Source organism: Neolamprologus brichardi, chromosome 16 (genome assembly GCF_056152115.1).
Source record: "Neolamprologus brichardi isolate AB-2024 chromosome 16, ASM5615211v1, whole genome shotgun sequence".
NCBI classification, from domain to species: domain Eukaryota; kingdom Metazoa; phylum Chordata; class Actinopteri; order Cichliformes; family Cichlidae; genus Neolamprologus; species Neolamprologus brichardi.
This window is the reverse complement of record NC_142119.1, coordinates 6,233,533-6,250,006: the sequence shown is the minus strand read 5'-3', so window position 1 is coordinate 6,250,006 and position 16,474 is coordinate 6,233,533. Positions and strand designations below refer to the sequence as shown.

Sequence of the window (16,474 nt, the reverse complement as noted above, 5' to 3'; positions counted from 1 at the left end):
CATGTTTGTGGTTGTTATAGTAAAAAATATAACTTTTTCTACTCAGATTTTATGTTTTTTGTCGGATTTTAGGTCAATTGTGTTAATAGAGTATGTCAAAATGAAAACATGACTGTAAATTCAGACACGTGAGGTTGTGCTGAAAAGAATGATACCAAATAAGGCAAAGTAAATAGTTTTTAAAGGTAAAATGTGGAGGGAAAATCAAAAGTAGTTAAAAATGGCCAATTATACCCTGGACCCCAGAGGGTTAAACTTTTTTTTTTTTTTTAAAGTAACGCAATAGTTACTTTTCAAGTAATTAATTACTTTTAGAATCTTGTAACTCAGTTACTAACTCAGTTACTTTTTTGAAGAGGTAACTAGTAACTATAATTAATTACTTTTTCAAAGTAACTTGCCCAACACTGGACATAATACAGATAGGGGTTTTCGGCCTGCGACTTCTTTTGTTTGTTACTTGTCCAGTTTCCTCATTGTTTATAAGGACACACTGCATTGCACTGCAGCTAATAACTCTTTGGAAATCAACTTGTTGATACAAAAATATCATTCCATCTCTGTCAAACTGTGTTATTGTTTCCGTTTTAGCACAGCTTCAACTAAAGTGGGAAGGAATTGTGTGTTTTTGTGAAAAGCTGCAAGTATGAAAGTGCCTAAAGATACAATTTAAAAATAGTTTTTTGTTGTTATGGGTGGACACGACACTGGTTCATCTCTTTGGGTAGATACAATGGTACAAATGGTCAGGTACAACGACTGGGCCAAGGACGGAACAAGCAGCCAATGTCCAAAGAAAAACTTTGAAAACCTTCAAAGGTCTGGAGAACTATTGTGAAAGACCACTTCTCAAAATTACAGTACAGTCTGCTGTTAAAGTTTTGCAACAGCTACCTGTCATGCTTAGATTTCATTTATAATGTTTGCATTTTACTCTTACAGCCTCAGAGGGTGAAGCCCCCACTTACATGATTGAATTGCTTCACATCCTACATTACAAGCCAGGTTTTTAGGGTCACAGATCAGGGCCTTCTTATGATTCTGCATACCTGTCAGAAAACTAAGTGATTGTGACGATATTTGGGTCGTGCTATGTGTTTTATGTTCATTTTGCTTGCTTATATGCATCTTGGGTCATTGTTATAGTATTGATTGTTTCTTACTAAATCTAAAGCAATTTGTGGCTGTTCTCATTTTAAGAAGTGCTGTATAAATACAATTTTACTTCAATGGAAGCTAAAGTTTGTTCTTATGGCTCAATGGTCTTTGTGTCTCTTCATTTTTCTGGATCTCATCAGTGAGCCATTCATAGATGAGCATATCAGTAGTTTGTGAGCCACAGGTTCCTGACATGTTCATTTTTACAAAATGTAGGACACTGTCCAGGTGTGTGAGACAAAGGGACGAGAGATAAAATCCTGTTTAGTTCCATAAAAAGTAGGACATCTAACCATCCAAAGTGGAGATTATTGTAGGCGATCAGTGGTTCCGGCCTCTGAGGAATAAAAGATAAATGTATTAACTTCAATTTTAAATCATTAGCAGTCTTTAAAACATTAATAAATGTAAATTACAATGTAGTTTTAAAGCATCTTTTTTGACTTTAGGAGCAACAGGCCATGATAAGACGTCAATATAACTCCAATATACATTGGTGTACCCAGGTAGAGAGGTTGAAAACCTTTAATTTATTTGGAAACACATCAGTGAGGATCTCACCTGATCTCACAACACCTAGAGGTTACTCAAGAAAACACAACAAAGACTGTACTTAAGGAAAGACTTGAGATGACGGAGAACATTTGGCATGTCAACTACAATCCTCAGCAGCTTCTACAGATACAGTTAGTGTTAGAGTGTCTTCAGGTCCTCGGTCACAGTGTGGTATGGACGCTGGACTGTTCAAAAGCTCCAATATATCACTGGAGCAGCCTTCTCATCAGTACAGGACAGCTAAGCCACAAGGGTTGTTAGGAGAACCCACAACAACATTAAGGACAATACACACCCATAACGCAGTCTGTTTATGCTTCTTCTCTTGAGCAGAAGTTAAAAGAGTCTGAAATTCAGGACTAAAAGACCCCAAAATATTCTTCCACAAGCAATCAGACTCCTGAACAAGACATACACTCACCCACTGCTACTGTTGACTCCTTCTTCTTTTGGCTAGTCTGTTTAAGGTTTGCCGCAGTGGCCAAAGTATTTTATCTGCCTCCATCTGGTATCCCTTGCATCCTCTTCTGCCACAACAACCCTCCACGTGTCCTTTTTCACTACATCCACAAGCCTATTCTTTAGCTCAGGAGGTAGAGCACGTCATCTACTAACTGGAAGGTTGGTGGTTTGATCCCTGGATGCCAAATATGCTTGTGCAAGATACTAACCCCAAGATGCTCTTGTATGGGTGTGAATGTTTGATAGAATGTACATAGCATAGAAAAAAAATTGCTTGGGTGAATGAGGCATGTTTGATAAAGTTCTTTATCCAACAGAGCAGAAAAGTGCTTTATAAGAACCAACAGCATCTTCTGTGGTTTTCCTCTTTTTCTCCTGCCTGGCAGCTCCACATTCAACATCCTTTAATATATCCACAATCACTCCTCTGCACAAGTTCAAACCATTCAAGCCTTGCGTCTCTAATCTTGTGTCTGCCAATAAAATTTATAACAACTACAACTAGGCTTCCCGGCTTTTTGTCAGGTCAAACCATTATCCGTTATTACACTAATTAAGATCTGTTTCTAGACTTGCGCATTGCAAGGGACAACTAAGGCTTTCAAGCTTAGACATTTTTTTGAACTCATTTTACTGTTTCTATTTCTTACTTGCACTTTCTTTTGTCCATTTCTTTGATCTTTTTTTTGCATTTATATAATTGTTTTGTGGGAAGGGAGGCTGGAAAAATAAAAGTTTCATTATACTGTGTAATACTGTAAAACTGTAAAGCATTATATTTATTTCTATCGTGCATGTGACAATATAATCTTTGCAATAAAGCAGTCTTCATTTATTTAAAAACCGGGCACACAAGTCGGAAAAGTTGCGTTTCCTGTGCGACACTGACGTCATATCCTCTTTCTTGATGCCCAAGCAAACGTTGGAGAGTAATGGCGGCGTGCCGGGGGTCTTCGTCGAAATGGTTTTTCACCCGGGAACAGCTCGAAAACACGCCGTCTCGCCGAAGTGGAGTAGACGCAGATCGAGAACTCTCCTACCGACAGCAAGCGGCAAATCTGATCCAAGATATGGGTCAAAGACTCAACGTGTATCCTTTGTAAACATCTCCTCCTCCGGCAGGTTGGACGGAGACATGGCGCTCACTAACCGCTAGCTATGCCCGTTAGCTGATTTTGAACCGCTTTTGAGGTTCGGGAGCTTGACGCGGGACTTTTCAGTTGGTGTGCTTTGTTTTGTTATGTTCTTGAAAAATATTTTAGCTTATTAAGTCGTTTACCTTTAAGTACAGTAATGCCTTTCACTCTTAATTGTTTTCCCTTTGGCTTCGCGCTAATGTAGCATGCTAGTTATTTCTCTAGCTAATAGTTCGCGTGTTGAAGGCCTTGAAGCTAATTTGCAGCTTTGATTGGCCCACAGAAATACATAGCTTCACAAAAAAATCATTTATTTACTGGATAACGTTATATTTTCGTAGTCTGGTCTGTAGTAGGTGTTTTTTCTTAAATCCATTATTTTTCCTCTTCTGGTTTATGTTAATGTCACTGTACCGACATAAATACAAACTTTAGATTTCTCTCTACACTCAGTGATTTTTGTTATTTAGGCCATTATTTAAAGCTAATAAGATGCGAATCGTGACTCTATAAACTGTCAAATTGCCGTTTTTTTTTTTTTTTTTAAAGTTGAGAAAGTTGACGTATATCGACTCCTTCAGCTGGTTAAGACTGTGTATGTTGAGATAAATATAAGAGCATTTGTTTTGCTCTGACTTTCCTTGACTCTCCCTTCAGCTCTCAATTAACAATAAACACAGCAATCGTTTACATGCATAGATTTTATATGCACCATTCTTTCAGCAAATTCCATAGGAATGTAAGTAGTAATATAGCTAGCTCTCTTGTTTACCACCAGCCACCTGTTGAGTAGATTTGACAGATATACTTACATTTTTAATTTTTTATACAGATAATCTCTCCAACCACCCTATTCTTGGCTGCAAAAGTGGAAGAGCAACCTCGGAAACTCGAACATGTAATCAAAGTTGCACATGCTTGCCTAAATCCCCAAGAACCGCCTCTAGACACAAAAAGTAATGTAAGTATCGGCATCTGTGCATATTGTATTGTTTAAAAAAATTCTTTCCAGTTGTCTCAGTGGTCATGGTTTGCCTGTGTTAAAGCGGCTGGGCCGCATTTCCCTACGCTGTAAAACGGTTCTGATTATTCTGCACTGGCCTGCAGTTGGTGTGTACAAAACAAATACACCCATCAAGGCTTGCAGTAATAGTGTAATGAGCCTCTCTGTTTGGAGTTTTGGCCATTTGCAATCAGATGTTAGGGGGTTAGATTAATAGACACATTACAGTTGTGTTGTAATGACTGTCTATCAAACTTCAGGCATACCTCCAGCAAGCTCAAGAGCTGGTGATACTTGAATCCATAGTGCTGCAGACCCTGGGTGAGTAGTGGTGACTGGAGTGGATGACTTGAGAGCGGTTTGTTTGTCAATATCATTGGTTAATTATAAGTAAGGGAGTAGTGCTATTGATTACTGATGAATTTGTTTATCACAGCCTGCTGACTGAAATGTTTTATTTGCATATGGTTGTTTTCACATGTTTTCAGTGAATCATGTAAAGGTGACATGTCATTCTCTTTTTGCTAATGCTAGTTACAAATGTGGCACTGATTTTTATTTTATTTTTTTTCTCCATCTAGTTGCAAAATTCTATGTTGAAACGAGGGATGCACCGATCCAACTTTTCCCATTTGTGATACCTAAAGTGTATCTGCTGATACTTTGTAGTGATTTTATACCAGTGTTGAAATATGTATTCTTCACTAGGAAGAGACTTGGGATAGTTTTTTGTTTGTTTTTAATGTAATGTTAGGCAACATGAGATTAATCTTAAACATCACTTTCTTAGATTATATGTAAAACAAGAGCTAAGAAAGGAGTACCCTAGATAAATTACATTTCGTGGATCTGCAGTGATTAGTAAAATGTTACATAAAAACTTACACAAAACATTTCATTATTTATTGTGGGTAAATAGATTTATTAGTGTTATTTCTGTCATTTATTTGCTATAGCGCTATTTGAGCTCAAAATGCACATAGCTCTATGTTACAGTCATGCTTGTTTCTCCTTTTGTTCCTAGACTAGAGAAGTGTTATATAACTGCAAATACTATACATTACATAAAACCTTCCCCACAAGTGCCCCAGAACAATCATCCTTCTGGCTTCTACATCACACGTCTGTGAGACAGAACGAGATGGAGTCAAATAGATCGGGTGTAGATTGGGTCATTAGCCTTGATATTTCGCCAGCTTTTTGAGTCACAGTTGGGCAGATATCAATCCCAGTATTGGATTGATGCATCTCTGGCTTGACTAGAACAGTTTGTGCTCTCCTGCTTCAATCGTGGAAAATCTGTTTATACAAGTCAATTAAGTCTCACTTTAAATGTACCTAAATTCATTATCAAGCTCCAAAATCTAATTTTAACAACAGTACACAGATGTGTACTAATATTAATTGATTGCAAATTCCCTTGCTTTTTTACCTTTTTTTTTTTTTTTTATCACAAAATGACATGTCACCTCCCAGCTATGTCTGTGTTGAACTCACCTGTCATGTATTTTGTTCCAGGCTTTGAAATAACTATTGATCACCCACACACTGATGTGGTGAAATGTACCCAGCTAGTGCGAGGTAGAGGCTTCCTTCTTTGCTCTTTGTGCCCTCTGCTCTTGTTTATCCCTCCTCAGATGTGGGTGGGGAGGGGGAAGAAAACCTTGCTGATTTAATACTTACGTGAAAACACTTAACCCTGTGTTTTTTCCTTCACATTGTTTTTGACATAGCATAAACAGCCAACACTTATTAAAGCAAGACTGAGATGAAATTAGTTTTGAGATATTACTATTTCATATAACTAGAATATAACTGTAACCTTTAATAAACCAAGAGCTGCAAAAATTCAGCTAGAAACTCAATCAAGAAAATGTGTGCTTTTAAAAAACGTTGTCCATCTTAATACTGCCAGGCTAGATTACCGGCAGCTACAGTCCTAAAAAAACCCAACCTGGTACCTTTAAATTTCCTTCATACAAATTGCTGATTGTCTAAAACTTTTGTTTGTTTGTTTAGAAATGGGAGCTGCCTTTGTTATTGATAAATTGCTCCAGTATTGGTGGATTTTGTGTTGGCCCTCATGCAGGATTTGTCTGCCTGACTAAACTGTAACCCAGAGTCCATGCAGCCTTTGCAGAGCAGATGAGAGCAAAGAGAGAGAAATCACCACTCAGAGCTGTGCATTTAAGTGTTCTGAGTTTGGAATATTCTTAAAATAAGACATAATTATGAGCTGAAATTATATTTTTCAATTTCAGATTACACATACTTATTTTCCTGTCTCAGAATTAGCCTGCACCCTATTTCATAATGATATATGCTGCATCATGGCATTTGTGATCGTTTGACAAACATTTATTCCTATTATACTTGAGTTAGTGAAACCCTTAACAAAAGGACTATATTTAGGTTGCCAAAAATCCTTCTGTGCAGGAAAAAAACTACCAAAACGTTAATATTTTTTGTCATCCAGGAATGTATTGCTACCATTCTACTTTGTGCACATGACATATAAATCACACTTGTTTATGAATACAATTCAAAATGAACAAAATGTTAATTTCACTGTTTACTAGACAATAGTCTATAAGGGGTAGTATTAAATTTGTTTGTATTTGTGGTGTATACTAAGGACAAATTTACAGTCCATGTCCGGTTACAAACACGTCTTTACATTCCCTGTTGCCCTGTTGTATTACCTTGGTAGTGGCTTTAATTGGCTATAAGCCCTTTTTTGAGATTAACATTTCTCTATTCAGAAAAGGTACCACAGCTTTTAAGTTTCCAAAATGTTGGACTAGCTTAGCTCAGTTTTTATCCAGTCTCGGTCTTGCCTTAATTAGTGCGTTGGAAATCTGCTTAAATGCTAAACTTGACATTCTGTCCTCATATTAATGATAAAATAATTTTGGTTTGCAGAAAAATTGATTTTTCCTTTCCTTCTGTCTTTTCCCCCTCTCTTTCAGCAAGCAAGGATCTGGCACAGACTTCCTATTTCATGGCTACCAACAGGTTGTTATCCTGCCCCTCTTTGTTGCACTTTGACTGCACACCATAGCTTCCTGTAATGCAGGGTACCCTTTCAGTGTCCAACCGGCCCTACTTGCGCTGGTGGTTGTTGGGACGCTTGCCTCCTCCCCTCAGCTCCCCTCCCTTCTTCCAAGGTAGCGGGACGTGGTGGCTTGTAGCGTTACCGGCCCCAGTTGCAGTGCGGTGTATTGTACAAGGGACCACGTGTTGGCACAGATGGGTTGAATGCAAAATGTGAAGTGTAGTGGTGCGCTTGAAACCCACACGTTTGTTCGGTTGCGAAAAAGTGCATAATTCTAAAAGAAAGACACTTTGGTAGCCTGAATAGCAGCTAAAGATTTCACAGATGTAAACATTTCTCATAGAGGGCCTTCGGTAAGTACCGCAGATTAATTCTTAAAATGTTGTTTTTCATATGAGTCTGTTCAAAATGTATCATCTCTTTAGATATCTTCAGCCTTTGTAATGTTTGCTTGTCATTAAATGCACTTCTAGTTCAAAGTTGATTTAAGCTTAAGAAAAAGCTAATTGTAACCCATTAAGGACCTGCAAAAAATCAGGGTTTTACCATTAGCCTAGGTTGGTCCACTTGAGCCACACCATGCTAAGTCAAGCAATCCTGGCATGCATTTCCACTACAGCCCTACAGCAGGATAGGAGTGGGTGAAACAGCCTCAACAATATATCACCATAATTTGCGATACTGATGTTTATGACAATTTAGAGAAAGAGATCATGTTTAGCGGTTATTGCAGCTCGCAGGCAGCAACATTTAGTGCAGATAAAATGAAGGACGTTTTCCATCTTTCTTTTCCAGTGAGCTGCTGTCATTTATGACAGGTTACATAAACAATGCTGCATTATATTGCAATGGTAGGAAGAGGGCACAAGAGTTGCCAAAGTAGACTTTTCAATTAAATTTGAAACAACTTTAATAACTAAATTAGGTCTTCAGCAGCTACACGATTTTGTCATATAACTGTGACGGTGCTGTGAAAAATGTTTTTCTAGTTTCATTTTGGCTCGAGCTCTTTTTAGTCACCCAGTTGTCTGAGAGGTGACGCATGTCATGCAGAGAGCGCCAAGTTTAAGGGGCCATTTGAGGAACTGAAGTTTTTGCTACTTGAATGCTGGTTTTCTCACCCTTCTGGTTTGGAGTTTAAGGCCCTTTTCCATTAGTACCTACTCGGATAGGCTCAACACAGATCGACTGGGTTCCAGTATAGGATCTGTTGTTGTTGTTGTTTTGTTTGGGTTTTTTTGGTGGCCGTTTCCTTCGTTGCCAGGTTTCAAAAAAGGTTGGTTTTAATTTTTGTGAACGAGGCGCTCTCATGACTCAAGTGCCGCCACTGACCAGCCAATCAGTGCCATGCAGTCTGACGACGTCACAATTTAGTACCTGCTCAGATAGCTTGGAACTCGGCCTAGCAGGCACTACTTTAGTACCTGGTACTATGAACTAATGGAAGGCCGTGGCGATTCGATCCAAGTAGGTACTAATGGAAAAGAGCCTTTAGTTTGACTCCTGTGTTGTTAGCGTTTCATTTTACTTGTTATTAGCTGCTCGTAAATGGCCTGTATTTGTATAGTGCTTTACTTAGTCCCTAAGGACCCCAAAACGCTTTACATTACATTTAGTCATTCACACACACATTCACACACTGGTGATGGCAGCTACATTGTAGCCACAGCTGCCCTGGGGCGCACTGACAGAGGCGAGGCTGCCGGACACTGGTGCCACCGGGCCCTCTGACCACCACCAGTAGGCAATGGGTGAAGTGTCTTGCCCGAGGACACAACGACCGAGACTGTCCGAGCCGGGGCTTGAACCGGCAACCTTTCGATTACAAGATGAACTGCCAACTCTTGAGCCACGATCGCCCCAATAACAATAGTTCAACTCGTTTTCTTCAATTGAAAACCAAACCTTAGCTGTTGCAGGATGCTTTTTTTTGGAAAGCTCTTCAGTGGTAAACTGCTCTCTTCCATGAAAAGCAGATAAGTTGCAGCAAATGGAATGTGTTTATCGCTGCATTACTGATCTTTATCAGTGGTTCAAGGAAATGACTATTATTGCTGTGTGGTGCAGTGGAAAAACAGTTGTACCATTTACTGCATGGCTTGGCACAACTTTACCTCTGCTATGGAAAAACCCAAATATGATGCGCAACTAATTTCATCAAATCATTTAGTGTGCGTGTGGTTTTTGTTTTTTGAATGTAAGGGCAAAAGGACATGCCATGTTTCTGAGGTGAAAAACCGGGTCCTTAACGGGTTTCTTTTAATGTAGGTGGTAGAGGAAATTGTTACCAATGTCTTTTTGTCTTCTGAAACTTCAGTTTACAGTGTCTGGATGCTGAGTGTGAGTGGTGGAGATGTGTTGGAACTTCAAATGTAGAAAACTTGTAACTCAAATTGATTTTGACTCAGTAATAAGGATTACATTAGATTTGTTTTCAGTCAAATTGGTTAAATATACATTTATATAGAGAGCGAGCATATAAAGCATTGGCTTTGATAACTGTCATCATCACAACATTTAGACAGATTCCAGGCATTGTACTCTCTGCAGTGTTTAAAATGTACTGATGCAGAAGTTATTGAAAGGTGTTTTTCTCCCTACAACGGCATTAATAATTTATTAAAATGTTGTTAAATTTAACTATGAAGTCGACTGTCTTCCTTTAGGCTTTTTGATTATGGATTAAGATGTTGTGCAGAGATCTAAATCGTGGCCTCAGTACACTTAAAATGTCCAATGATAGCTCCTACAAAAAAAGCAACCCCCCCCCCCCCCCCCAATAATTAAGAACCTAACCTTTGTTTTTCATACATCTTAGCTGTCAGTGTTTAACTGGTAATAGTAGTTAGTCTGTATTCTGCAGTGACCCTTACAGGTTGAACCTGTGCAAAACCACACAGAGCACAATGGCACAAAAATTCAAAAACACAGGAAAAGTGATTTTTGGAACACAATAACTTGATGGACCAGCTGCATAAGTGACAGTCCTAACAGTAAACGGCCACAATATTATTTAAATACACACATTACGTTGACTCTTTTTCTCCCTCTAACACTGATAAACCCTCTGCTTCCTCTTAGTGTGTCTCTGTGCTTCATATCTTCTGGTTTCTGTCACTTCTGCAGCTGGTCCATCACATTACGCGAGTTAGATTTTGTTTGTTCAACTTCTGTTGTGCTTTGTGTGCCTTCACAACATTTTCCTATTTGCTGGCAATTACTTACGTTTCAGTACATTTAAACTCGGGGGCCACCGTAGTATTCTCATGTTTGCAGTTGAGTTTTACAGATACATGTCAAACTGAACTGCAGTTATACGCATTTAATTAGGGTTTTAAACTTCATTCAGTACAATCACACCTATACAACAGGGCTGTTAAGTTGTATGCCTTCATTGCCTTGATGTTGAGCCACCTGATTAAGCAATTTAACACAGTTCAGAGAGAGAAGGGGGGGCAAGGGGGTGCTGTAGGAAGGTACCCTTGTCAGATAACTGTATGATGATGTCATTGTTGCACGGGTGGCCTCATGATCCTCGTGTTTTGCAAAGACATGACTATGATACTATGAGTGGAGTCATTCCCTACTTCACTACCTTTTTGTTGTTCTTGATATTTACATTTGTTTGTTGAATTGATTGATTACATTTTTATGATACATGTTTGTTACTTTTAGACTCGATTAGAATTATCTCCTTGTCTTACCTGCAACCATACAGCTGTGCTTGTATTAAATCTTTTACTTTATAAAATCCATTTAACATGAACACTATTAGAAAACAATGAGTTAGAACCTGTTCTAACATTATATTAAAGCTGTCGGCTCCCTCTTGTTTTTCTCCTTTGTCCACATGTGGGACTAATCCGGACCACACTTGCACTGAATCAACTGACTCACGTGCCTTTACCATCACACAACGTGCAGTCTGCACCTCACTACCTTCTGCCTCCAGTACAAGCCCACAGTGATTGCCTGTGTGTGCATCCATCTGGCGTGCAAGTGGTCCAACTGGGAGATCCCGGTTTCTACTGATGGGAAACACTGGTGGGAATATGTGGACAACGCTGTCACTCTGGAGCTGCTTGATGGTGAGACAGAATTTTACCTTTCAGAGTAATCTCTTGCAATTTGCTTTAAGTCCTTTTCTTGGTTCTTTTGTAGGCATACTTAACCAAGGACAAGTTTATAGAACTAACGGCTTTAAAACTGACATCAGAATTTTTTAACAACATGCATATCCTGCGTTTTCAGAGTTAACCCATGAGTTTCTGCAGATTCTGGAGAAAACGCCCAGCCGACTAAAGAGGATACGCAACTGGAGGGTAGGCTGGATTTACTGCCCTGTTTGTTAGCCATAAATGTATTTATATTTTATTTTTGCAGTATTGGCAGCAGGTTTTTAAATTGCAAATACCTCATGTAGGTGCTGTTAGAGAACTGTAGTCGAAATCTTGCCACATTGAGCATTACTGCCAGTTTGTGTAAGTTATTAAAGGGCTAGTTTGAGTAGAGATAACTGACTGATGCGCAGCAGGAAAGGTTATTTATGGAGCCCAGATGGTGTGAATGATGAGACTTGAGACAGAAAGTTTGTTAAGAGAACAATGTAGGTGAAAATCACGTAGCTGCTGAAGACCTGAGGGGAAGTGGAACAAAATAAGTACAACCACAAAATAAATAAATCTGCTTACGTTAATTTCACTGCTTGAACATTCAGGACCTGTAGGGCCAAGTCCATTAGCATTTCAATTTAAATTCAGTTTACCGGTAAACACATCTATGATTCCACTGTTCCATACAATAATGTGACTCTGAACATTACATTATGACATTTCACAAAAGTACAGTAGTTCACTTATATTGCTCATTGTTTTAGGTTCATAGCTTTATCTGTACACTTTAGGCTATGTTCAGGTAGTGTTTGCAACAAAGAAATATGGAAACAGCATGAAAAAAGGCAGTTGTCTAACAGACAGCACAGCCGAATTTAAGCCAACAAGTAAGAATAATCAATTAAGTGTACACTGTTTCAAAAAGAGCATGTTTAAGTGATTAAATAAGCTAGAGTGTACGGAAACAATCGTTCTCAAAGCAAAGTATAAAGAATAATGCAAATTCAATTATAGAAACAACTGACCAGCTGCCATTGCTATCGCCAAAGGTTCGAGACACTTATTGCTGAATTACTACAATTTTTATGGTTCATTTGAGAGAAGGAAAGAGCCGTGTTTCCCACGCCATTTTCGACGCCGTTCATGCTTATAGCCACAGCAGAAGCCGAAAAGTTTTCCTCCACACCCAGGTCTTATCTTATGCAGCAAATCAGGAGAGGGACCTTATATCAGCTGACGTAGGTCATGTGGCAGTGCGTAGTTGACGTGGGTTACATTTGCCATCATCTTACAGCTACAAAAACCAAAGTCATACCAGCCTTATTTTCTGTCCTGCAGGCAACGCAAGCTGCTAAAAAGCCTAAGACTGAAAACGCTCAGATGACTGACAACTCATTTCCTGGACCTTCACTGGCCCAGGACCAAGCTGATGCCTCACTTCCTGGCGTTCCTTCTTCCAACCCAGGGTTTTCCAAAGCAGGCACTACCTTTCCTATGCCCATGCTCAGCCAGTCCGGTGGAGCAGCTCTGGCTCTAGACTCCATAGCCGCCACATACAATCCAGGTAGCCACAGTGAATGGCCCCAGGGCAACCAGAGCCAGCAAGGATACTCTACCACCTGTATAAAACAGGAATCGCTCAGCATCCCTATCCCAGAATCTTTGCAAACTTCTACTTCCTCTTTGCTTCAGCATCCAATGTTATACAAGACTGAAAAAATAGATTTCAATCCAGTCAAACAAGAACAAAAGGGAGCTGGTGCGAGTGGAGCTGCTAAGCATCAACTAGCAGCTCAGTCTGCTTACCCTCCACCAGCTCAGCCGTCTCCGGCTCAGAAGCTGTCACTGGATAAATACAGAGAGAAACATGCTGCAGAGCTGGCTGCCTCCGGGCAGAAACGTAGGCAGGAACAGCATGGTGGAGTAATGGACTGTGATGTAAGGGGGGATTTGTTGTCCTCCTCTTCTAGCTATGCACCATCCATGATGAGCCAAGGAGACAACAGAAAACAAACAGTCCATGGCAGTGGTGGCAGCGCCACAGCTTCCCCAATGAAAATGAAAGTGCCCTCCTCATCTTCGGGCCAAGATAGACGCCATCACAGTGACAAACGGGACAAAAGCTCGCTTAAAGTTCGCTTAGCTGTGCCGGGGTCCAGCAGTGGTTCCCAGCTGGATAAAAGCAGTCAACAGATGAGCAAAGATGAGCTTAAAATGAAGATTAAAGTGTCGTCCTCTGAGCGTCACAGCTCATCAGATGAAAGCATGGGCACCAACAACAACAAAAGTAAACATTCCAGCCCGATGGTGAGCAAAGAGAAACATCGTGGGGCAGAGCACAACCCCCATCGCCACCATAAACACAGTCACGCCCCCACACACAGTGGCAACGGCCGCGGAGCTACAGAGGGCTCAGGCGTTGGGATAGGCCTGCTGCGAGGTCCTCCTGGACTCATCAGCATGGAAGGAACAACACATGGGCCTCCTGGGCCCACCTCTTCATCACGCAAGAGGGCATATCCAGAGCCCAGCCACAACCACCACCCTTCGGCCTCATCCTTCACTGCTAGCTCCAAAGTGAGCAAAATCTCCAAGGGTGGCTCTAGTGCTGCAGGTACTTCATCTTTTTCTTCCCCCTCTTTCCCTTCTTGCTCCTCTCGTGTACTGCAGTGTGTCTCATCTGGCTTGCAGCTCTATGGCTAACCTCCTTCCCTCCCTACCTCCACCCCACCCTTCTCCTCCTCCTCCTCCTCCTCCTTATTCTCGTTTCTCCTCCTCCCCTCCTGTCACACCCAGGTGGGCTGCGGACCTCTCAGCAGTACCCTCCTCCTAGTGAATCGCCACATGAAGTGGGAGAGCAGAGACACTGAGTCCACCCCTCTGCAGCCATGGCCAGCACATGAAAATGGCAACAAACTACACACAGTTCAAACTTTAAAGACTATGCTCACCTCTTTGTTAAGTGCCCTAGAAAAAAAAAACCTCTATGTGATGATAAACCCTTTATTGAAAGGCAGAAAGTTATCTGCAAAAAAAAAAAGAGTATTGTTGGACTTCTCAGCTTCTGAGATGTGAAAGATGAAAAATTATGCTTCCTGACTGGTCACATCTCTGAGCTTTGGTGCTCAGTCCTCTTTCTGTTATTGTGTTGAATTGTTGCTTTGTTATTCTTCCTCCTCAAATGGGTCTAGGAACGTGTAAAAGGTGGTTGTGTGTTTGGGAAAGCTTGTTTCCGTCAGGGGGAGAAGTTCTTTCCCTACATGTCAGATCTCCATATGAGAAAACACAAGTATTACAAGTTCTATAAAAAGCAAGGAAGGTGCACTTTCCTTATTTTCTTACTTTTTTTTTTTTTTTTAAAGAATTTATTTTCATTGAATCACATTTCTGTGGTTTTTATGGAGGAAGATGGTGGCCAGGTGGAGATGCCTTCAGTTTGCGGATATTCCATTTAGTACTGTTGATGGATGCAATTTTTTAGGTGTTTAAAATTCATCTCCTAAATTACTTTCTTGTCTTGGTTTCTTTTTATACTTAAGTACTGTGCGTATGATTTGCATGTTTCAATCAAAGGGATTTGGAAGGAGAGCGCTAACTTGCTGTTTACAAAAATGGAGATAAATGTACATACGTTTTTGTATGTTTAAAGAAAAAAAGCTATACCATGACTACTCAGGTTAGGAGCTGCTTGTAAGTATAACAAGATTATTGTAATACCTATAAAAGAGTTTTTATTTTGTTGATCAGTGGAGTGGGTATCATCGGGTAAATGATCGAAGCATTCCAGTGCTTCTTACAGCCTTGCTATAAGACAGTGATGTACTGTAGGTTTCCATCAGAGAATATTACTTGATTCCCTCAGCAACTGGCACATCCGACACCTACTTATCACATAAGAGCGATGCAATTTGTACCAAAAAAATATTTTTTTTGGACCTCTTAAGTAGACTTGAAGCTGGATGCCAAAGGTTGTGCCTCAACAAGGAAAAAAATAAAGCTGGCAAGGACAGTAGTTGTGCTATTAAAGTTTACATAACCCTTTTTATTTTAACTGCATCAGACATTTCATAAAGTTGTAGCCCTTTAGATAAAAAAGGAAATGCCCATTGTTCAGTCACTGATTCACAGGGTACTGTTCAGGATGAAACACTTGTTGGCTCGCTTTCATTTAGCTGTGAATAATTGGCCACAGGCAGATTGACCTGCCTGATATGTAGGTGACCTCAAATATCTGCAATGTAGACGTGCTTCATAGTTTTTGTGTATCACTGACTTTCTTTTATTCAGTTGGTTTTATTATGTTTGCAGCCCTGTCTGTGTCTGGACACGGCTTTATTATCACTTTCATACATTAAACACTCTTCCGTTGTAGATTCGTGATATGACCCAATCTTCTCTGTTTCTGACTGGGTTACTTGTTTTATGTTAAGCGTGTGCAAAATACAAATTACGCTGAGGCTATATTGTACCCTGATTGGGGAGTTGCATTCGGACACACAGGATTACTGCAGTTGTAGAACATAAGCTACTCTTCACATCCTTTTTCTCCATTTTTCATTTCAAAATTCCAAATAAACTTTAATGTTGCCACTACCCTGATACAGAATAAGTCCTGGTGGTCTTTGCCATTTCATGCAAAATAAAAACCTTGTACTGTACTGATTTGTAGTTAAATTTGAGGAGACATGGCATGATATTTAAACACAGATAAATGCTGAATTCTTTGATCCAATATAAAGGTATGGGGGTCACTGAAAAATGATGGTTGGACTGAAGTATAGATGATGCATTTTCTTTTTATTAGAACTGAAAATACCATAAAAACTAAATGGCACATGTATGAGGAAGGAAAATTCCTACATGTAATTCACATTTTATAGATCATATCACTGTATACAAAAGTGCTTCTCATAACTATGGTTTTTCTTTTTCATCCTGCCCATCATTGGCACTACTGCTATAGTGCTGAATAGATACTAAGCTCTCACAGGGT

At 39.9% G+C, this 16,474-nt stretch overlaps 1 protein-coding gene across 3 annotated transcripts; it reads left to right on the top strand.

The window, feature by feature from the left end:
- Window positions 1–3,085: 3,085 nt before the first annotated feature.
- Window positions 3,086–16,255, top strand: ccnt2a (cyclin T2a). Of its 3 annotated transcripts, XM_006793672.3 has the most exons (10): window positions 3,086–3,265; window positions 3,969–4,050; window positions 4,144–4,272; window positions 4,575–4,635; window positions 5,833–5,895; window positions 7,284–7,329; window positions 11,294–11,457; window positions 11,621–11,691; window positions 12,820–14,095; window positions 14,278–16,249. In XM_006793672.3, exons 1-10 carry the CDS (start codon window positions 3,108–3,110, stop codon window positions 14,349–14,351), a joined length of 2,124 nt encoding a protein of 707 aa, XP_006793735.2. In that variant the 5' UTR covers window positions 3,086–3,107; the 3' UTR covers window positions 14,352–16,249. The 3 variants fall into 3 exon arrangements, with proteins under 3 accessions (XP_006793735.2, XP_006793734.2, XP_006793736.2); XM_006793671.3 differs by having other exon boundaries at window positions 12,820–16,252; XM_006793673.3 differs by lacking the exon at window positions 5,833–5,895 and having other exon boundaries at window positions 12,820–16,255.
- The last annotated feature ends 219 nt before the right edge of the window (window positions 16,256–16,474 follow it).

What these genes read in the sequence shown, in the direction of transcription:
- ccnt2a (XM_006793671.3), top strand. Translation starts at nt 3,108, where the DNA reads ATGGCGGCGTGCCGGGGGTCTTCGTCGAAATGGTTTTTCACCCGGGAA. An exon ending in TATTTCATGGCTACCAACAG is followed by an intron (nt 7,330 to 11,293) that starts GTTGTTATCCTG and finishes CACAACGTGCAG; the next exon opens with TCTGCACCTCACTACCTTCT. An exon ending in AGAGGATACGCAACTGGAGG is followed by an intron (nt 11,692 to 12,819) that starts GTAGGCTGGATT and finishes TCTGTCCTGCAG; the next exon opens with GCAACGCAAGCTGCTAAAAA.